At 40.5% G+C, this 24,102-nt stretch overlaps 1 protein-coding gene across 1 annotated transcript in view; it reads left to right on the top strand.

The window, feature by feature from the left end:
* The window catches only part of LOC124111690 (5-hydroxytryptamine receptor 1D-like), a 39,993-nt gene extending 26,468 nt beyond the window's left edge, over positions 1–13,525 (top strand). The window contains exon 2 of the mRNA XM_046471447.2: positions 10,790–13,525. Within this exon, the coding sequence (XP_046327403.2) occupies positions 11,036–12,628 (1,593 nt within the window). The 5' untranslated portion in view covers positions 10,790–11,035 and the 3' untranslated portion in view covers positions 12,629–13,525. The remainder of the gene's footprint in view (positions 1–10,789) is intronic.
* The last annotated feature ends 10,577 nt before the right edge of the window (positions 13,526–24,102 follow it).

The following is a 24,102-nucleotide window of genomic DNA, read 5'->3' on the forward strand; positions in this document are numbered from 1 at the left end:
GTGCTCATTCGAATTAGGAACGAAAATAATTGCTTTTCGTGAGTATATATGATACAGTTAAAAGTTACTTGTACACTGTACACGTATTCACTTTAAAGTCGCATACGACCTTCGCGAGCGAGTTGAATGATCCAGGTTAATTGGAACGAAGTCTAGAAAGGGTTATAAAGTTTTGTATTTGGTAATGTGTAGGTTTGTTAAATATAATTTTTTAAATTCCTTTTATTTCAATATGTAAAAACATAACTATGCGCTTAAAAACAGAGCTGACTTGATGGGAGATAGCCACCTCAGTTTGTCTGTTGGACACGGTTTAACCTTACTGTGTCCTCACCCTGGTTGTTGTTACCGTTGTTATAAGGGATTAAGAGCTACGGCTCATTGCATTTTTGGTTACAGTCTGTATCACTAAAGTGGACATGTGCAGGTGAACTCTGTTCAATTAGTATATGAAATGCCCCAAAATGTGAACTCCAGACAATAATAACCTGAGGGTAAATCCACGTGCGTCTGCCTTTCCCCTCGTTCACCTTCGAAATCCTTGATTATTATATCATGCCAGAGTTCTGAAATTCAGTGACAATGTTGCTGAACAGTAGAATCTGATGGACGTTTTGTGCAGAACCTGTTTGACACTATGGGTTCCAGGACCACTAACAATCTGAGCTGAAAAAGTTTGGTCCTAACCGCACCCAACATCTACAAGTTTGTAAGCTTGTAGACATCATTAAGAAGTAATTAACAGTCCCATGCTGAGACCTTTCTCAAAATTCAGACCGGTGGCAGGCTGCCAACAAAGAGAAGAAAATATCGCAACCCCGACACGAGTGTGCTCAGTCAAACAATGAACTTACGACCGGCAGAAAACAACTCCAGTTGAGTATGCCGATGCTGTATCTCAGCCGTGTTGGCCTGAAAATTTAAACATGCTAATTAAATCCAAAATCGTATAATTATTTTTAATAGAAACCGTATCTTAATTTGTTCTTGCACTGCATCATATCGTGTATTTCATCTGTATATGTGTAATGTGTATATGTATCAATGACTACACTTATACCGCATATTCTGCAACAGACTATAATTAATCACCTTATTATTGTCTCTCCATTTACCATGGCTGACTGCACTAATACCCTTTTAACAGTGGACACCGATATCAGTATACATGTAGGCTTTTTGTTCAAAAAGGAATATGCAGGAAATTATATGTAACAATTAACTGTGTACTAATTACATGTTTGAATGTTATCAGTTTTACGTTCTGAGATACAGTGATGTAAGCATCTTCTAAAATCTTCTAAAAATAGAATAAAATACAAAACTCTCTGCCGTAATTTTTTTGTAGAAATCATTCGATCAAGTAAAAATGACTGCGTGACAAGACGAATCAACTATTTATACCCGATAAAAGAAACTACCGTATTTTAGGAACAGTGCTACAACAAGACATTTGAAATTTCTAACAAGCAGATACATTAGAGACAGTGACTAGACTACAGGTACGTAATCCGTATCAATCAAAGGTGTAAAAAAAACTGAAAATCATATCTGTAGGAGACCTACCAAATTACCAAGTTTTATCATTACTATATTTATTACAATGCAAATACTTTAGTGATACATTTTGTAGAGGAGGGGGCATACACACAAGTATATTGCTTCCGTGTGTGAATGCAGGTTGTACTTGGTATCTCAGTTCTCAGTTTCATACCGGTTGCATAACTGAATTTGTATATGGAACCATGCGTACAGCATGACAATTACTTGCTATTCGTCAGTTTACAACACACATAACACGGTCAAACAATTTTAGGCACCGCTTTTGCGAGTTATTTAGTACAATAATGTTTTATTAAAATCTATTTCAATTTGTTTTCACCATTTTCCCTATTGGTAATTAGTACGGATTGACCTTGTTTATTGTTTCTATACTTTGAGGATTTCTGTGGCAAGTGGCGGACGTAATTCAAACTCCTTCCGCACTGACACCGCATCAAATATATTTGTGTACCGATTACATAACTCTAATGGACAGGGTGGGTTGGTAGTTCACCGGACGATACTGTGTATATTGGGCGGCTCCTTTGATATCTCCTCCAAACATACGTTTATTGAATGACCCCATTAAACGATGATACACATCTCGATGAATATATCAAGGCACTAATTCATCTTTCATAAACATTTTTTTTGTCTTTGTGCTTAATATATCCACATATCAACGAACATTTGTAAAACATGTATCCTAAAAAAAATAAACATTTTCAGGCTAGGTATTTGCCCACAGCAACACCTGCAGAACTGTTTATTCACGTGTGGTGTGGTAGATCGTAATTGACCGAGAGCAGGTATTGTAGAATCACCTGTAAATAAGGCCGACACTGTAATTAGATACAACGTACTAATGAGAACTATCATAAGAAGGCTGTTGTTTTTTCTGAACTGTTACCATTTTCATACCAAAAGTGACAATGCAGTTAAAAGTTGCTTTAGTGTCACAATATTCACTCACGTTTTCCTCAATCGCATTGAAACATAATTGTACTGGTCAGTTCGACACTGCTTGTAATTAAATAATTATTTCGAGATTTCGTTAGAATGTAAGATATTCAGCCAAAGGTTATGCAATAAAAGACGAATAGTTTTTTTCATTAAAATACGCGCACGCGTACCTGTATATTGCATACCTAGTGTCGCGTAATTGCCCAGTGTGATGTATCAACGGGACATAAAAAACGGGAAATGAAATAGAAACTAACTAAAATTTAATGTTGTGGAAAATAACTCCAATGAATTGGAGTACACGCACATGAATTCGTATGATAAACTGTCAAAACGTTTTGAGAGGTAAGGCCGGGTTCATTAAAGATCGCTACAAAAACATGAGTTTTGAGTAAAGGAACATGTTCTCGCCCATGGGCCTGCCCATGGGCCAAACCTTTTCTCGCCCATGGGCGAAATATTTCAATATCGCTATAAAATCGTTGAATTAAGTTTAAATGAGTTAAATTTTGTGTCATGGTACTTGAATGAATACATTAAATGTATTTGCGAAACAAAAACATGAGTTTTAAGTAAAGGAACATATTCTCGCCCATGGGCCTGCCCATGGGCCTACCCATGGGCCAAACCTTTTTCTCGCCCATGGGCGAAATATTTCAATATCGCTATAAAATAGTTGAATTAAGTTAAAATGAGTTAAATTTTGTGTCATGATACTTCAATAAATACATTTAATGTATTTGCGAAACAAAATCATGAGTTTTAAGTAAAGGAACATATTCTCGCCCATGGGCCAAACCTTTTTCTCGCCCATGGGCGAAATATTTCAATATCGCTATAAAATCGTTGAATTAAGTTAAAATGAGTTAAATTTTGTGTCGTAATACTTCAATAAATACATTAAATCTATTTGCGAAACAGAAACATGAGTTTTAAGTAAAGGAACATATTCTCGCCCATGGGCCTGCCCATGGGCCTACCCATGGGCCAAACCTTTTTCTCGCCCATGGGCGAAATATTTCAATATCGCTATAAAATAGTTGAATTAAGTTAAAATGAGTTAAATTTTGTGTCATGATACTTCAATAAATACATTTAATGTATTTGCGAAACAAAATCATGAGTTTTAAGTAAAGGAACATATTCTCGCCCATGGGCCAAACCTTTTTCTCGCCCATGGGCGAAATATTTCAATATCGCTATAAAATCGTTGAATTAAGTTAAAATGAGTTAAATTTTGTGTCATGATACTTCAATAAATACATTTAATGTATTTGCGAAACAAAATCATGAGTTTTAAGTAAAGGAACATATTCTCGCCCATGGGCCAAACCTTTTTCTCGCCCATGGGCGAAATATTTCAATATCGCTATAAAATAGTTGAATTAAGTTAAAATGAGTTAAATTTTGTGTCATGATACTTGAATGAATACATTAAATGTATTTGCGAAACAAAAACATGAGTTTTAAGTAAAGGAACATATTCTCGCCCATGGGCCTGCCCATGGGCCTACCCATGGGCCAGACTTTGCCCATGGGCAGGCCCATGGGCCACACTTCGCCCATGGGCAGGCCCATGGGCGACATAGTCTAAATATTGAGTTTTTAAACATTTTTTTTTTCATTTTTTCTTCCTTGGTATGTTCCCATGAAAACGGCATGTTTAATTTTGTAAATACCTTTAACCGAGACTGGGCAAAGAGCGTAGAGTTTCTGGACTTTTGGGTTTCCAGAATTAAAATGGGACGTGTTAATTATAATTGAAGGGGGTGGTTTGATTAACGTTGAGGCTCTTCATGATAGAATTGTAATATGCACTTTTGCACACATTTAATTTTTCTAATGATCCTCTTGTAAAGCATGCCAAGACTCATAATGAAAAGAAGGCATTCCACAGTTTTTTTATACGAGCCAAGGATTTGAGATACAATCTCAATGTCAACGTTGATTTTGTTTATGATTCTGTACTGCTGGACGGTACAGATATGAGTGTCAACCAAGCGAAGTGTCATATCAAATCTGCGCTCACTCAGTGTTTCAAAGAGAGACCACTACATCGGGTTTATGTGCTGTGTGTTGGGAAGATCAGCAACCCCGCAGAGTCCTTCGCTTGGATGAAGTCGGCTGGCCTGAAAAGTGAAACATAGGGCTTCCTGTTTGCTGCTTAGGACCTGTCATTTCCCACTCAAAACCGTTAATGTGTGATTTTGCTTTAAAATGTAAATATGAAATGTAAATTATGCAATGAATGTAATGAGGCTGTCCAACACATTGTCGGTGGATGCGCAGCTTTGGCACAGTATCTTAAGCGAGATGTTTGAGTGGCTCAATCTTATCATTCCCGTCTTCGTCACTCTCGTGGTTTTGACACAGAGGTCCATAAATGGTACGACACAGAATATGTAGAGAGCGTCATGGAAAATGATAAATACAAAATTCTTTGGAATAGGCCCGTATATTGCCTCATACCTATCCAGGCCAACACACCTGATCGTGTCCTTTTTCATAAATCAATGAAATCATTTATATCATTGAATTTTCTGCCCCTTTTGACACTGATGTGATTGACAAGATTCAGGAAAGCCTGACAAATATGCGAATCTCGCTTTGGAAATATTACCCTTGCATCCCAAGTACCAAGGTGTCCGACTCCCCATTGTTCTCGGTGCCTTAGGTTTGGTATCTCCAAATCTGTTGACTGACATTGGGAGAGTACCCGGGTTTGCTACCAGAAATACAGCCCTTCTGACAATCTGGGTAATGCAGAAGGCTGCAGTGTTTGGGTCTCTTCACATTCTCCGAAAAGTCCTGGGTCGGGTCGACTAGGCAGTGCTTCCTGGGAGGAGACCCATTCGCAAGGGCCCTGAGCTGATGATGAGCCTAGCCAGCCTGACTGTGCCAGGATCACCCAATCCTCTTTGCTGCATTTTATTTATTTTAATCTGTACATAATAATACTACCATTTCATGAGTAAAGATACATATATCATGTTATATATTTACAGTTTAAAACAAAACATCTTCTTATGATCATATTATTCAATACAGAACTTAACTTTTGTTAAGATTTTCTGAAGATCTTGGCATTTGATTTTGTGGCTGAACTTAAAACAAGACTAATTCTATTTCGTTACAAGACGAAAAGACTTGGTTTGTGCCAAGCTACTCCTTGATATGACGTAAATCTCCCCAGTGCGGAGGAGACCCAATCAGACAAGCCAGTATTTGCTTTGTTTAATAATCCCCCGGTTGTCAATATTTGGAAGCTGTCTCGAGCGGTGCCTCGTCTTCCTCTTGCATGGTTTACACCGGGTCTTGGAATGTTCTTCCCCGTGACACACTGTGCAGCTTTGTTTGAGATGATGTACTTCTCGATGTAAGAGTGTGTGGGAAACAGCAGCCTTCATCTTCGCAAGCAGCCAGTTTTGTGTCTGAGAGTAAGATGCTGAAATACCAAGAAACTGCATGTATGTTTAACCAGTAGGAGTGATCTTACTAATTAGGATTGACTATTGTTTTATGCCACGTTTGGCACAATTTAAGCCAACGGTGGGGAAAAAACAATGAAGGGACACATATATGGTGCACACGTGATTACTCATTTTCTGCTAGCTCAGTTACCGCTGGGCTATCCCACCGGTCCGTGTAACACATGCATACTAGTGTTTACCTCGCAGTTGTCACATATGAATATAAAACATTTAAAAGTTTCTTTTCGTCCTTTTATTAGATACTTTCCATTTGAATTATAACGTCCTTTCAATCACGATGATCTGTTTGGCATGGAATCGTTGTCATTCTGACCATTCCGTTCTAAGAACTAAAAGTGATTATCTGACTGATTTAAACCATTCATGACACCCTTAATTATTGACAGTAGAGTCAGGAGACGTAGCAGACACCTCACGTCACGCCACACCTTACTCCACCATCGGGTCCAAACAGTATCAGCGATCTGGCTGGAGTCCTGTAGCTATCCGTGTCAGCACTAACGGCGGCTTGAAGCAGCGAGTAACGGAGATCGGGGAATTAACTGTTTGACTAATATCACACCAACTGCTTGACGCGAGGCGGATGATACGCCGTGTGCAGTCAATAGTCCTTAGAATCGAAAGACATGGCACTCGCGGTCCTACAAATGCGACCCAAGGCGATTGTGAAGACTTGGTACCGAAGGAATTACGTCATTTAATTGAAAAGAAACATTGCCCAGTTACCAAATTACGTGAGCATGAAGGTTAGGAAAAATGGTGTGCGGTAGTTTTTATGTGAGTGAAAGTTGACATATTTGTGTAAGGTGAAGGCCTTTGAAGGTGATGTGAAAATTATTTATATATCCAGAACAATGATATGATTCAAGCCAATCCGTATTTGAGAGGAAATATCGGGGTTTGAAATGTCACTAGAACTACAGTTAGCTGAGGGGTCGTGAAATGTAGACCGACTCAGTTTATGTGAAGAAAGTATTTTCGTAATTAGGGTGCAAGTCGGATATTCGTGAAATGGTTTGACTGTTTCAAGTTTTGAAATACACATTAAAAACCCTGGTGAGGTGAAATGGGGTTCAACGTCGCGTCCAAGAATATTGCACTAATATAGCGACGTGCTCGCACGTGTTTAATAACCCAGAAAACGAAATATGTATTTTCGATTTGTTACATGCTTGTGTGTTTCTGTGTAAAGGTAATCCGGTTAACTCGAACGCTATTTACTCGATATACGGCTGACGTCGATGTTACATTATTGTCTTAGCAGAATAAGTACCAATGCCAATGTTCCGATCTATTTTGTATTCCCCATCCCTACATCCGTGTATATTTAGGGTGAGGATTGATCCCCAACAATCTGTGCTTTTCGTGAGAGATCACTTAATGGGTCAGATGGTCAGGCTCGGTGACTTAGTTTACTGGCGCGACAATGTCCCCCGACGGCTTGTATCGTTGCTAATAATATTTTTTGTTTGTTGTTTAACGCCGCACTTAGCAATATTCCAGATATATGACGGCGGTATGTAAATAATCGAGTCTGGACCAGACAATCCAGTTATTGAGATCATGATCATCGATCAACGCAATTGGGATACGATGACATGCATCAACCTAGTCAGCGAGACTGACCACCCGATCCCGTTAGTCGCCTCTTACGACAAGCATTGTCGCCTTTTCCGGCAAACATGGGTTGCTGAAGACCAATTCTACCCCGGATCTTCACGGGTCTGCTCATAATATCAGTGAGCTTGTTTACCTGTTTAAGACCCTACTATATACAGGCCATATATGACTATTTACGTCATATAGTGCTTTGTTCATTCAAACCCGTATCTTCCCTACACCTATCAATCACGAAATTGTTCCACGCAAACCAGCCATGACCGCGATGGTCAGACAAATGCCGTGTGCAAATCGTAATGGTCTAAAACATTTCCAGATTGAAATTATGTCCTCACAGGGCAACCCTCTTCCTAGGAATACCCCCGCGTAATATCATACCTCACAACTAGGCTACATGCTAATGTTAATATATCCGTTTGCTATGTATCCTCGCACGTGAGTTGACAGTGTTCACCACGATGACCTCTAGGTCACACGAGGGCAAGCTTGCCGCTGACCGCCAGACTGGAACTGACGTTTACAGCACAGAAGTTTATGGGAGCGATCATAAGTTTTGTTAGCCTATATCACTAATAGTGCTCTCTCGACAGCGATGTCCCTGGGTACCTCTTAAGCACACGGTGGAAGTGCAGCATCTTATTGTATTACCGCGGGAGATCAAAGCTACTCAACGTGGCAGTAATTGCTAACAAGATCAATTATGGCTACCAATGAAGGCATTATCTGACCGAATAACTCCGTTCCTGGAAACATCATTAACCTATGTGAACACCCACAAGGTAGCCTTGAGGTTAAAGCGCGGGCTCGTCACACCAAACACTCGGGTTCGAATCTCCACCCCAAAACAATCCTTAAAGTGTAGAGCTGATGCAATCTAGACTTACCAAATCATTATAGATTTAAGTTGGACTCTTTTTTTTAATTTATTCTCTAAGGTCTGGGAGACAGACTACGTTTTCAGTTTTAATATAAAATATACAAAAACTGGACCTTCTTTCTCATAACGATCGTAGCTTCTACGACCGTCGCAGGACTAATAAATTAGGTCAGATATGATCGTTATAGTGCTAAGTATTCAGAGTACAGAGTTTTCTATTACATAAAGTTGCTTCTGCCTGAAGCATAATAAAACTGACGACGGTGAACCACGATAAAGTTGCCAGCACGAATATTTACGAAGACATGAAGCGCACACTGTCGTATTGCTATAAGCGCATACTTGAAAAAAAATATGGAAAAGCGTAAAAGAACATTATTAATTTTCTAGTTGTTGGGATGTCAATAGTCGCCATCGTATTTTTATCCAGGGTAATATAGTTCCAAGGCATTATTTCATCTAATAAATGTCAAGCATGCGTCTCCTCCACAACAGCGAAGGGATAATGTTCTCTCACACCAGCGGTATGTATTGATCTTAAACTCCTCCCTTAAGCCTATCATTCCGATGCCAGTGAACGACTCAAGCTTTTTTGTCCGTCCAAATAATTTTCACACAGTATCACGGTAGAGATCGCACGGAAGGCGTGGGCGGAAGGGTATTCCATGGAAGATGGGAAGGGAGGGGCGACGACGCCATCCCATCTTTATGATTCAGCATCGAACAGGGGTACCAAGTACACTTTACCAATGCTTGGATTTAGTGTCATTTGTGCACTGGCATTATCCCGCTCTTCCTACTTCCGTGGGTCAGCTGATCAGCTGTTTGGTATCGATTTCATAGGAATATTATAAGAGATGGACGTCTCAGGTAGCACAGTAGTTATCGAGACGAAAACAGGGGTTGTACTGTCCAGGCTCTCTGCTCAGAGTGAGTACACCGTTTGAAATGTGTGTGATTGTATCGTGCTTGGACAACGTGTGATAGTTGGATAGCTTGTCAACAAGGTACTCAGTTTCAGTTTCACCGTGATATTGGTCTGTTTAGTGGGTACATGACTGTAATTGACCGCATTGGTGCAGTTTGACGTTTTCCTCTGTCAGCCTTGAGTGATATGTTTCAGTCGTGTGATATAGTTGGATGTGATGATTGACGTTGATGTCTAAAAGTATATGTAGTATTTGTACTACAAGAGAGGGAATCAAGGATGGCTGATTATAAACCTCCCTTGGATTCATTGGTTGTAGCCAAACATTAAAACTGACCGTCAACATAGGACTTAGAAATTGTTAAAAGCAGCATCAAATTCCGAAAACATCGCAGTTGATGGCCAAATAAGAATAAACAATGTAATTTGTACTTCGACACTTAATATTTTAACCATTTCCTGTTCCATTTAACCATTTTGTACACATATGTATAACCATGTAAGACTCACTTTAAAATCTTTGGTTGATGTCATCAATGAAAGTGATGATGTGTCTTAGGTATGTTAGAACCCCACCAAATACTTCCCTTGGTTTGTGAGCGTCAAACCATTGCCGTGGCAACATCAACCTCCAAACGTGTCTGATATGTCATTTTATTCTCATATCAAGTTGACACGGCGTGATATAACTGGACAACGGCGTTAAACTAACTCACTCAGTCTTTGGTTTCGAGTATAAAAGAATGAAGTCTGAATATTTTACCACATTCTTATCATAGTACCAGCACGAGAACGGAAGTGCTGATTCATCTTTTTGAAAGACCACACGAAACCATAAATAGTAAGATGTTTTCTGCCTGTACCAAAACTGTAATAAAAAGCGATTACAAGATCCCATGCGTGTGTAAATGGCGTGTTTCCGGTCAGTTGACATAGTCCGTTAAGGAAACATAACTCAGACATCTGGTGTGTCAACGCCAACACAATTCTATTTCAGCATAAAGCGGTAATTCATTGACCGTAGTTTTACTGTCCATTTCGGTAAGAAAACCGTGTAATCATTCCTTCCACGACAAATAAGGAAACTCCCTGAATCGCCTGACTATCCCATCTCGCCCACGCGCGACCAAATCTGTAGAATTATTCTAACGTATTGACGATAGATGCCTAATGCTCTTCATGTTATATACACCGACCATCACATTGATGAATTGTCATAGCATTTACTAAGCTATTAATCTCATAGAGTCATGTTCATGACACAAACTCCCTTCCCCCGCTTCGAGGTAGAATTCCATGATGTATAAGCCATTGACTCCATGTTCTAGACCAGTCTTCTTACTGACATGCCATTATCGTTTCTTTCAGAGCACGTACTGGAGTTGAGATATTCTGACAGTTTTCCGAGAGCGGATCTTGTCTACAAAGCCACTTGAGACGTCAGGGATTCCTGTATGTAGATAAACGTACACCAGCCATATATGGATAGCCGTGAGTCGTTGGGAAACACTGTGTAGGCTTCCGTTGTGGTGTGATGTCATCGGATGTGCTATTCCATGGACTATATGCACTGATGTGCTAGTTACAGACAACGATGTTTAACATTGGCAAGGTATGACGCTTGATAATATTTCGCAGGAGACAATTCTGGTGGCGGTGCCAGTGTCTACCTCCGACTTCAACGACACCGGCAACAGCGATTCCAGCGACTTCCTTAGCCACGCTATTACCAATGTTCTTATCACCATCTTCGCGTGCATTATCATCCTCGCAACCGTCATCGGTAACCTGATGGTTATTGCAGCAGTTCTTGTAGAACGACGACTACGGAAGGTAGGGAACACCTTCATCATAAACCTTGCTGTGAGCGACATTCTCGTTGGAACGCTTGTTACCCCTATGGCGTTGGCATATCAGTTGATCGGGGAGTGGAAATTTGGACGCCCGTTCTGTGATTTCTGGATCTCCATGGACGTCATATGTTGTACGGCCAGTATTGCTAACTTGTGTGTAATCAGTTATGACAGATTTAATGCTATTACCCAACCACTGAGATACGCCCGTAAGAGGACTTTCAAGAGGGCGATGATTTCGACACTCTCAGTTTGGGCATATTCTGTGTTAATTGCTGTGCCCCCATTTCTAGGATGGCGAGAGCCTGTTGATGACACGCACATGAACGAGTGTCAGATCTCTCAAGATAAGGGCTACACCCTATATTCTACCATTGGTGCCTTCTATCTGCCATTGCTCTTCATGCTGTTTTCCTATATACGGATATACAGAGTAACCAGTAGAAGGACTCGACAATGGCGGAGAGGCCCTGGTTCAAGCAAAATGATAACGGAACGTCATAGTGACCAAGAGGCTGCGAATTTCAAACTTTTAAGTCTGAAAAATTCAAATGAGGTATGTCCCACTGCCAACAACGCTGAACAAACAGTTCAAGAAAAAAGTAGCTCAACCCCCGAGTCCCAAGTGCCCCCACTGCCAACGTATGGGACGTATGGACAAGTAGATGGTAGTGAAATACCATGCCCCCAGCGACCCTCACTCTCAGGTCCCAACACTGGTTCCTCCCGCCCTCCTCGCTCAGCTTTCCCAAAGAAGTTGATACGTCAGATTTCCAACCTCCCGAGCAGTGACAGCAGTACAACTACTTCAACATCTACGACCGCGAGCTCAGAGACCACGACTGATAGTTTTCTCGATAAAAGGGCTTCTATAAAAACCGCGATCCTTCTCGAAAGAAAAGACTCAATGTTCAAGGTCTTCCAAGATTCTAATCCTAACTACAGAAAGAGTGTTACGTTCCTGATGCCGGCTCCAGTCCCCGCTGATGGGAGCAGCGAAGAGAAGGATGTTTCTGTCGATGAAGTCTCTCGGTACACAGTGCACATCAACAAAGACAATCGTCGTAAGAAAAAGAAAATTTCGGTGTCTCAAGAAAAACGTGCTGCAAAAACACTTAGCATAGTGATGGGGTGTTTCATCATGTGTTGGCTTCCATTCTTCTTAGTGGCCCTGATTGAACCATTATGTACTGAGTGTGAGCTACATCCGTCCTTGGTGGGCGTTGTCCTCTGGATGGGCTACTGTAACTCGGCTCTCAATCCTATAATATACACATTCTTCAATAAGGATTTCAGGTACGCTTTCAAAAAGATGATCACCTGTGGACAAAAGAAAACGGCAACGCTTTTATAAACTGGAAACTTCTTATCCGTGAGAGGATCTTATGTTTAAGATGCTGGACCCATTGTGTTAAATGTGACATTCCCAAAAGCCAAATAGTTGCTCCTTCGAAAGTGCTGTGCCATGAACATTAGTGCTGTGGATTAATGCTTGTCATTATCATAAGATCACTGAACGTTGACCTCTAAGGGAGAGAACTCTAAAGCCACCAATCCCTATATGTACAGTGGTATCCTGTTTGTTTCTGTATACTTGGAATACGGGTGTTAGCGAAGCTCGGAGTTTAAGAGTGATCTGATCTCAAAAGGCTGTGATTGATTGACTGCTGTTGATATATATATGTAGTATCAAAACGATTAACAAAAAACTGTTTGTAACCATGTTATCTTCATTGTTAACTTTATATTTTAATTTATTGTTTGTTTCAAACTATTATATTTCCACAATATAGTCATGCTTGTAATGCTTGCGATGCCATGCTTGTCATGAAAACTTGCTGAACTTGTATAAAAATTCAACTCGAAACGTTTTTCGTTGTCTGACAACTCATTACGGATGGAAAGTATTAATTAGTTCTTCAAGAGAACGTCTGATATACCTACATAATATTGCATCCGTTGTGGGGACATTTGAGCAGCAGTTTTCTGATTGTGAGCACAAAAATCCCTAATAGTACTGTGAATCTGTGCCTAGGAAACATTTCAACAAACATATTTATTCATTTAATTATGTCATTTATCTACACATGTTATAGCTATTCCAGCCATTACTTGCATGGATGTATAACCGATGGAGATACCATAAACCAGTATATGAAAACATTAGTGTTATTGTACTGACCACAAAACAATGTGTTGGAATGTGCTACTTAAAATATATTATATAACGTCTGTATATTACAATGTAATTCTGATGCCACAGTTACCACATAACCTCTCATTTGCCTCAAATAACTTCAAAGCTAAGTTTGATATAATTGTTTTGAAAGTTATGTTGCAAAGTTCTCGGTGAAAGATGCGTAATGGTTGGCAGGTACGTGTCTCTTTGTCACGGATCCTTGTTGTCACGGATCAGTTTTTTACCAGTCTATTTGTCACAGGTCTGTTAGTAACGGATCTGTTTGGCACGGAAATGTAATTTACTGATATGTTTGTCACGGATCTGTTTGTCACGAATTTGTCTGCCACGGATCTGTGAGTCACCGATCTGTTTGCTACTGATCTGTCCATCACGGATCAATCTGTCACGAATCCGTCGGTCACGGATCTGTTTGTTACGAATCTGTGGATCACGGATCTGTTTGTTACGAATCTGTCGGTCACGGATCTGTTTGTTACGAATCTGTCGGTCACGGATCTATGGGTCACCGATCTGTTTGCTACTGATCTGTCCATCATGGATCAATCTGTTACGAATCTGTCGGTCAAGGATCTATGAGTCACGGATCTGTTTGCTACTGATTTGTTCATCACGGATCTGTTTATTACGAATCTGTCGGTCACAGATCTGTTTGTTACGAATCTGTCGGTCACGGATCTGTTTGTAACGAATCTGTCGGTCACGGATCTGTTTGTTACGAATCTGTCGGTCACGGATCTGTGGGTCACGGATCTGTTTGTAACGAATCTGTCGGTCACGGATCTGTTCGTTACGAATCTGTCGGTAACGGGTGTTTGTTACGAATCTGTCGGTCAACGATCTGTTGTTACGAATCTGTCGGTCATACATCTGTGAGTCACCGATCTGTTCGTTACGAATCTGTCGGTCACGAATTTGTTTGTTACGAATCTGTCGGTCACGAATTTGTTTGTTACGAATCTGTCGGTCACGGATCTGTTTGTTACGAATCTGTCGGTCACGGATCTTTGGGTCACCGATCTGTTTGTTACGAATCTGTCGGTCACAGATCTGTGAGTCACCGATCTGTTTGTTACGAATCTGTCGGTCACAGATCTGTTTGTTACGAATCTGTCGATCACGGATCTATGGGTCACCGATCTGTTTGTTACGAATCTGTCGGTCATACATCTGTCGGTCACAGATCTGTTTGTTACGAATCTGTCGATCACGAATCTATGGGTCACGGATCTGTTTGTTACGAATCCGTCGGTCACGGATCTTTGGGTCACCGATCTGTTTGTTACGAATCTGTCGGTCACAGATCTGTGAGTCACCGATCTGTTTGTTACGAATCTGTCGGTCACAGATCTGTTTGTTACGAATCTGTCGGTCACGGATCTGTTTGTTACGAATCGGTCGAACACGCAATTGTTTGTGACGAATCTGTGAGTCACTGATCTATATGCCAGTGATCAGTGGGTCACGGATCTGAGTCACGAATCTGTGTGTCGCGGATCAGTTTGTCACGGACCTATGTCTCACGGATCTGTTTCCACTTGTATTAATTAAAAGGCCGTTTCATTAAAAAATTGCTTAAAGATATTAAATTTTGAAGTTTGATGCGCGAAATTATCGATTGTTCGCAAGTCACTTTCACGAACAACTGTTCCATGTGAAACCAAATCCTAATTAACAATGATGTCCCGGGCTTACCCTTTTTCGCGAACACCTGGTGTTTCCACTGATTTTCAATAGTCCATTTATATAAGCTATTTTTCCCCTTTACGCCAAAAATTTAATCTGTTTCGGAGGAGAATCTAGATTGGTTATTCTCTTGAAATGACAGTTTATATGTAAGTATCTAGAAGAATGATATAGTGGTATTGACTTAGGGAATGTTAGGGTGATACTTTATTATAATTCATTATTCAATTTCGGAAACCCTACCCTGTTATGAGAGACATAATACGGTGTCTGTAAGGCTCTTTACACGCTCATATCCCTACCGCTAGCTTCTGTACATAACACTGTCTGTACATCCGACGGCGCTGCCATGTCATGTAGACATATACACTCATAAATTTCCGAATTTATCACTTGAAACACGCTGTGTGGGGGCGTATTGAAGACGCGGGGCTATCCAAATACGGAATTCGGTCTCCTGTGAATCTTAACTCGATACGAACATCCCTGTATTGATTAACACGCGCCTTAACTATTGGTCTTTTCACTTGGCAGCTGAACAGGTCGTTAGTTCAATATTTTAGCTTTGGTTTGTTTGTAATTCAGCATCCTAAATCTACAGTGCTATAAATTACATTGGTAGGTATTGGAAAATGGACTACTTTGAACCTCTGGAAGATATTGAAGGGTCAAGCTGTCTCGAGTGTCCACATTTCCAAAAGATTCTCTTCCACAAGAAATAGATAGTTACTATTTCACAGAATAGCCATCTAAATTTGTGAAACGCGGCACCTCGATCTTACTATTTCGAAGACAACACGTTTACAATCGGTGCTCGTATAGTTATCAAAATGAATATTGATTAGAAAAAACACTATTTATAACAAGAAGGTCGTATTTTGGCCCTAAAACAAGGCAATGCTCACGTCCAGGAGAGATCAAATTTAGTTATTACATATGGTTGTTCAGGGCAAGATTGTCTCGTTTTGAAGCCCTGACTCAGATTTGAGTAACCACTGTAAACAGTCTTTTTCATGTGGAATTTTTGTATCTAAACATACACGTGAGATTATCGATTGCCGAATAATTGTTAATTTTGTATGACATCTTGAAAATAACATAATATTAACATATTAATTCGTGCTCAGTGAGGTAATGTTGACTCAAATGCACTGATAACTCAGACGCGCATAATGACATTGACGATTAACGTACATTATTCATACACTTTCCTCAGCATTTGTCATGTTGTCAGTGTTTCGTCTCATTAAATGCATCTTCATAAGGTAAGGTGCTGCATGAGGATATATGTTCGCAAAAATCAAATGTTTCTAGGTTTGTCTTGGTGACTCGTGCGTTTCACCGAAGTGGTAAACGTCTGAGACCTGCATCACTTCGGGCTTTCCTCCCACATGAAGCTGATACGCCTCGATATAACTGGAACAGTGCTAAAAGCGGCGTTACAACAAACTCACTAACTCAGCAATTAAATAAATGTCTTTGAATCTATCCGGCATAACCACAAAAGGTCAGACATCAGGGTCAGGGAAGTGAAAGGTAAACTACCATCTGCTATTCTATTACTATGTTTACTATTTAGTATGTCATGGTTCGAACTTGAAAGAAAATGAAAACGAATCGGATTTTAAAATGGTGTTCTTGAGTGTAGCCAAGCAGTCCCCGACGAGCCTTTGAAGGATATAAGATACAGCAGCACCTCGTTAACCCGTACTTATGGTATGTGCCGTGTGTCCGAGATAAAGAATGCCAGGAAAGTGTCTGCCAACACAGACTTATATGATGTTAACCATTAATGCTGTATGCAGAATGTACTTACGAGATCAATCAAAAATGAATAAGTCTTTTTAGCATTATAATATGCCACCGTTTTAAACAGGTAAACATGGCACACTGCCTGCATAGTGAATACTGTTAATATATGTACAGGTATGGCACACCTGAGTGCTATTGAGAGCTGGTTTGGTTAGCCTAACTTTCGAAGGTGCTTCGCGGACTAACTGTGCGCTAGACTCGGAGCTAGCCAGATATGTGTATTTTTACTTTAATATTTTGTATGAGATAAAATGTCATAGTATATTTTGTCTTTTCCCCTGCAGCCATCGAGATGTCAGCTATATTTGTATTAAAAAGCAAGGTTGTTACATGAATATTGCCACTGTTGTTCAGAAAATACATTTCTATGAATTGAGAATGATTTTTCTTGTTCTTTTTTTGTCTGTCAAAGTTTTGCCGTAAAACGGTGACAAGTGGCCTATAAACAGACAGTGTCGTAAAGACGACATATACAACAAAACAACAAATGCAAGTTTAGTAATGGTCAAAAATCGAATTCCTTTAAGGCTGAATGTTTGGTGCCAAGCGTCCTTTAACATGTGTGACTTTATTGGCGTGTGAGCGAGAGCATAACTGTGTAGACGAAGCATTGGATGAATCAAAAGTATAATTAGACATGATTGAATTAATTCATGAAGTTACCATAAGTTTCAAGAGTAACGTGATCTGAGCAGGGTCCGTTTCATTCAGTCTTCAGTATACACAATCCTCCTAACATCATCTTAATCTTTGAACGATCCTACTGTACACGTGTGGTAACTTCATGAATCATCTTAATCTTTGAACGATCCTACTGTACACGTGTGGTAACTTCATGAATCATCTTCATCTTTGAACGATCCTACTGTACACGTGTGGTAACTTCATGAATCATCTTCACCTTTGAACGATCCTACTGTACACGTGTGGTAACTTCATGAATCAGTTCTATTGTATAAACATCATCATCGGCTACAATGAAATAGAACGTTCTGAACATACGGCTACGACCACAGGTTGTCTGCATAGGCATTGCAGAGCCTGGCACGGCCGAGGGACGTAACTCTGCACAGTTGGGCTTCCAGTGCCCAGTATATTATTTGGGTAAGAATAAAGGTTTCCAGAACGCGGCGTTAAAACCATTCCTTCAATAATCGCTCTTAGCATCTTGGGATGACAAGAACAGACGCCTGAAAGGGTTACAGCAGAGGAGTGTTTTCTACATCTTACGTTAATTATATCAAGGATGCAGATAATAAGTGATTAAAGTTAGCATGATCATCCGTTTCGCTAAAAACAACTGGTTTCATCATTGATGTATTAATCATCAGCATAGCTTGTTTTTGTAATTGTCCCTTGATTTTTTGGCCTGTTTGTATGTGGCAAAAATACGACAACGCATTGATGTTATAATTTACCTCGACGCACTACTTAAATCACCGCAAAGATCTTTCCACCATCATACAGCTGAAACGCCGTGATATAGCTGATATACCTTCACAAAAGATGGCGTTAAATCCAATTCATTCACTAAGTACATGTTCAAAACGTTGAGATTCACAAAATCGCTTCCCTACATAAAATGCCTGCTGAAATGTGATAGGTTTGTCTAGACTGTCGTCATCATTGGCGTAAGAAAAGTCTTGGCAATATCCATCTTGTAGCTCATGAATATCAGCCAATCCCTAGCCCGGATGAGTGGATAACCTATGTTAAGCCCACTCCCGAGCAAATTGAGTTACCATTCCATCTGATCCCAACACGGGTATCTGCATAGCCCTGGACAACACGGAATAACCGGGCTTGACACGCCACTGGTCTAGGTTAGGCAGCCCGTTGGCCTTTCACATTTTGTCTTGCGAATGACTGCTCAGAACATCAAAGAGTGCAGTCACAATCAACCCTAATTTCTCTTCCGAAGAGGTCGGTAAAATGCGACCTTTTCGATCTTGTTGTGACCAGGCGAAAACAGGGCTATTATCTTGATGGTTCAACATGCCCTTTCAATGTCTGGAGCAAAAATGATTTAACCTTGTTTAAGGTCTATCAGTAAAAGGTACGGCTTTGAACATCCTGCCTTCTGGCTTGATGGTAATTCTGTGGGGCCACGGCTCACAAGTACTGCCGCAGACTAAGAACGAAATCCGTAATAGTCGTTACAATGTTCATTTTTTCGTTTCTGCATGACATGTATGGCAAAAGGAATGACTTCAATTTTCCAGTAGGCAACTTTCCCTTTATGTCGAGCAGTATGTCGGCAAGTCCAGGCTTTGGTGTCTACATTTCACAACTTATGAGGTACAGTGGAGCATGCTGCCCTTTCTTCGAAGATTTCAAAGAGTGTCATGCGAATCGCGCTCAAAAGCTGTTGCAACTTTCAAGGCCTTAATGGAGTTTTCAGAAAGCTTTATGGTATACGTATGGAGGACCTTTCCGAATGAAGTTCGATGCATATTCCCTGTTTGGACTTTATCATGTGTTCACACACGTATTAATGAGGAGGTTGTGAGGTTTACAACACCAGTAGCACAGCGTTACATCTGACGATGGGCTTTATAAAGTGTACCCATGACCATGCAGGTATCGAACCTGGGTCGGACTAAAGCGAAGGCATTAACCGAAAGTCTGCTGATAGAGTGTAAACTGAACTGTAACTGGTTGGCTATGGAACAGAATCATTCCTGAAACATAGTTGGTATAGAGAGTAAGTTATTGTTATGTCAGCAATATTCAAACATACACCAGAAATGGGCTTCACATTTTACCCATGCAGGGAATCGAAGCTGTGCCTTCGGCGTGACGAGCGAACGCTTTAACCACAAGGCCACCCCACCGACCCTGGTATATAGTCATAACTGCTCCTATTCAGACTGAAAGGCACGACTATTTTTATTAGCATATAAACGCTTAAACAGGAAACAGTTTAGTCCACGTACAAAGCGACTTTGAAGCGCTGGTGTCGCTTTAAAACAAACATAGGCATAAAAGCATTCATACGATTTCTTCACGAAAACTACACCTTTAGGCGTCCTTTTATCGGATTGTATTTGATCATAAACAAAAGAAAGTCTGATTCCGAATAAAAAGATAAATGAACTCCCACTTTTAAACAAGCACATGTTACCACTACTTGGTCACACAGTTTCTCGTGAACAGTTCACTGGCAAGGAGGGAGACACGGAATCACGTTAAGCCCACCGTAATCTGCACAACCTGAACATAATTCAATAATGAGGAGGCGTGGTGTAAAAGGCCACAAAAACCTAGTTCACAAGTTTCTTTCTCACGAACACAAGCCGTCTGCTTGATAGTCCGTTTTTCATCTTGTGACGCAGTTGCGATGAGTCATACGAAAACACGAGCTGACAGGAGCGCACTGGGCACTTATTGTCTATAATCAATACTGACTTGTGGGGATTTTCAACGTTCACGTTTTGAGGCCGGCGGGACTTATCTGCGGATATGACAAACTACATAGTGGGATCAGGAGGCTTGGAAACGAGAATGTCTGAGCTGACCACTGACCCCTTAACACCGAAATTACACTTGCAAACTTTGCCCTACAGACGAGGCAAGGACCGAAATTGGCCAACAATCTAATTCAGTCGTTATGGGGACGACATGAATTACGCAGGTAAGTGGTTCGGATTAAGTTTGTATGCTGCTGAACATTTGGAGTGAGTGAGTGAGTTCGGTTTCATCAGTATGTCACCGCTTGTCAGCTTGATGTGGGAACATGTCCTTTATGTCGTTAACGTTCACTGCTGCGAGTGTGGTGTATGGTGCTGACAGACGACGGATCTAGGATTCGAACCATGGCCTGCGGAAGTTGGTATGGTGGAGCGGCATTTGAGACAACTGGGGCACCGATGCCGGAATGAATGCGGACCGGTGCCGTGGGGTAGCCTAGTGGGTAAAGCGTTCGTCGTGACGAAGGCCCAGGTTCGATTACCAACTCACTCACTACAGGTAGAAACATGTAGCCATTTTGTTAGTATAATCTTAAGTGGTTATTTTCTACATTTTTCATGTAAATGAATTAATGATAATACACATATTGTAATATTTTTTTCATAAGGGTTTGTAATTATAATTTTCTAATTTAAAAGTCACTTACTTCAAACTTAGGGTAATATGCATCCTATACGAAGATAATGCGCAAGACAATCATGACGACTTATAATATGTTTACGAGATTTTTTCATCTTCATTCATAGCGAAGACACCAGCACACGTATTCTTGTAAAGAATCAAACCTAGGTCTTCGTCTTCACGAGCGAACGCAGTATCTACTTGGCTGCATACACATGGCCGGGTTGAAGAGAACCCACAGATGTAGGTATTGGAGGCGTGGTTGACTTTCTGGTTGATAAGATCTTATTAAAAGGCAATATGTATCTCAAATAATTTTGATATAACGATTACAACAACGAAGTCAGTATTAATCCTCCAAGAGATTCATTATTATCAGCGCCGGGGATTCCGCGTTAAAATGGTCCCAAGCAACCTATGCTTGTCGTGGTGGTCTTGCTTGGTGACTCGGTCAATTGGTACCTAGATGGAAAGGGACGAGGCTCATAACATTAATCACTGGTTTATCTTGTCTAGACTCGATTAAAAGCAGACCAACGTCATAAAGCTGGAATACTGCTAAACGCGGCGTAAAACAACTTACAGTTAAAAGACTAAATGAGATTCCTTCCCTTTACCAGAGTTCGGTACATCCATTTTCATTTATTATAAAACTGTTATGTTCAGTAGCAGTCGCGGGATTTGATACAAACATCAACGCTATTTAACAGCTGAGCACGAAATGTCGCGATGACCTCCACGATCTACAGCAGCATGTGCCGAATCTGGTCCATCGATCGGCGATGTATGCTTATCTTGCGGAAAGCGTTGTGAAATATAATCGAGCGTATTGCCTCTTCTATGTTATTTAGTGATAATATAATTACACAACCCACGGGATGCTAGATGTCTACTTCTTCATCTGTTGATTTTCACCACACTCATTGAGCACCCAATGTTGCTCTAGAGAAGGAACTAAAAGCCTGAGTCAGCTATATTGAGTTACCCAACGTTTTTTGTTTTTTTTACTAGCATCCCATCGTTATCGTTTAGTTGAACAACAAAATTTAAATGAACAAAATGTTCGTAAAGGCATGTCCGTTTTACGAAACTGACCTTCGCGGCCCTCAGACGTAAAGGTTTCTTCGCGTGGGTGCCAACGATCCTTGCGCTATCAGTACCATACTTCCTCCACAGCCTGGAGGCACGGGAGGCACAGTCATCTGAGGGGGGCGAAATTCGCTACTCAGAAATACGTCCCAAAGTCGTGCTAGAAACTTACGATCTGGGTTTGAATCCCCAGATCGACCCTTATATGTCTCTAGCTTACCGTGCTCGCTGGTTTCACCATAGTGGTAAACATCTAAAGACTGTCGGAAATGCTAGAAAACTGTTTTTTGCCTGTTAAATAAGGAGACTGTTATTATTGAAATATCAAGTAACTTCCGATCGCCCTACCTGTGGCTTGAAGTGTTTCAGTCACAAGGAGTCCTATCGACAAGTTTACAGGAGACAAATTCGAACGAAAACAGGTAGTTCACATTTAATCTAAGTCCAATGATGACAGTCTAAAACGGATTATAGAAATATGCGCTCGTGCCTCCGTTATAATGATAATAATGTAGTCTTCATAAAACATCTACTCCACACACAAATATCATTTTGAGACAATTTCAGATGTACATATTCTAAAATGACAAACTGACGCTGCGTTGTTTTGTGTGTTAACATTGCTACCATGTTGCATGTCACATTACACTTGCATAGCCATAACCATGGTACACGATATGGAGTCTGTACTGGGAAATGTATACAAGTTCTTTACCCTTTAGAGAAATAGAGGGAAAACATAGATCAATTTAGATAGGGTGAATTACCGAACTGTCCAAACTATAGGGTATGCAATTCATATCATCAAGTCTACGGAATGATAAGAAACCAAAACAGGTATAGGGGTGGTCTCAAAAACAAAACTGGGAAGTAAAAGGATATAAGACAGCTTTGATACAGGTTGATTAGGCGTATAGTGTACAAATTGTATGAGCAGACGGCAACCCTGACTTGTAGTAGAATTTGGTAAGAATTAAAGATACAATTAATGTTTCACGGACTGCCCTAACAATTGCTCTCCAAGAGATGGGATTTCGATACACTGTGCGTGGCGAAGACCGAGCACTTTTCAGGGGAAAATATTCCATCCTGTCTATGAGGTCACATTATCTCCGAACCATTCATAGCTACCACAGTCAGGGCGTCCAGATAATTTTCCTTGATGAATCATTCCACTGACTACATGTGGCTATCGGCAGATGGACAAAAAGCACTCGTGGTACCATCAGGTAAAGGTAATCGTGTCATGATATGGGGCTTATTGGTGGATGTGTGCTAGTTTTCGAGGCGAAAAATAAAACTGGTGATTTTCATAAGGAAATTATAGGAGGTGATGTGTTCATAGACTGGTTGGAACTTCAGCTATTGCCCAGTTTAAACAACGCCAGTGTTATTGTCATGGATAACGCCAGTTACCTTCCAATACTCATCCCGTTTCATAGCTCTTAACTAGTCCATCAAGTTTTCAAGCAAATATAATGCAGTACATATCCAAAATTGCTACCCATCAACGCATGTCATTTAAGTACAATAACAGTAATATTTTGAGACCACCCCCAACTCGGTGACATTTGCACCTGGAAGAATGCACGGGACATCACCTCGGGACAGGTGTTAGGTAATTACCTCAGGTTATCATCATTTTACCTGTAAAAGTACATTTTAAGGGTAATCACAATTTCAGTTCGGACAGATTAGATTAGGTCAATTCGTGTGTTATTTTTATATATGCTCTTTTTATAGTCCTATGACTCGTATTTATTACATAAAGCCAGAAAAGCAGTTTTCTAGCATTTCCGACAGTACTTTAAGACCTGTATCACTTCGAGATTTCCTCCACATCATACTGACATGCCTTTAATTAACTGAAATACTATTCAAACCTCACTCACTCACCTACCCACATGTTCACCAAAGTTGTAAAAAATTACGACTAGTGTCACTTTAGT

Source organism: Haliotis rufescens, unplaced genomic scaffold (genome assembly GCF_023055435.1).
Source record: "Haliotis rufescens isolate VD_foot unplaced genomic scaffold, xgHalRufe1.0.p SCAF_54, whole genome shotgun sequence".
Lineage (NCBI taxonomy): Eukaryota > Metazoa > Mollusca > Gastropoda > Lepetellida > Haliotidae > Haliotis > Haliotis rufescens.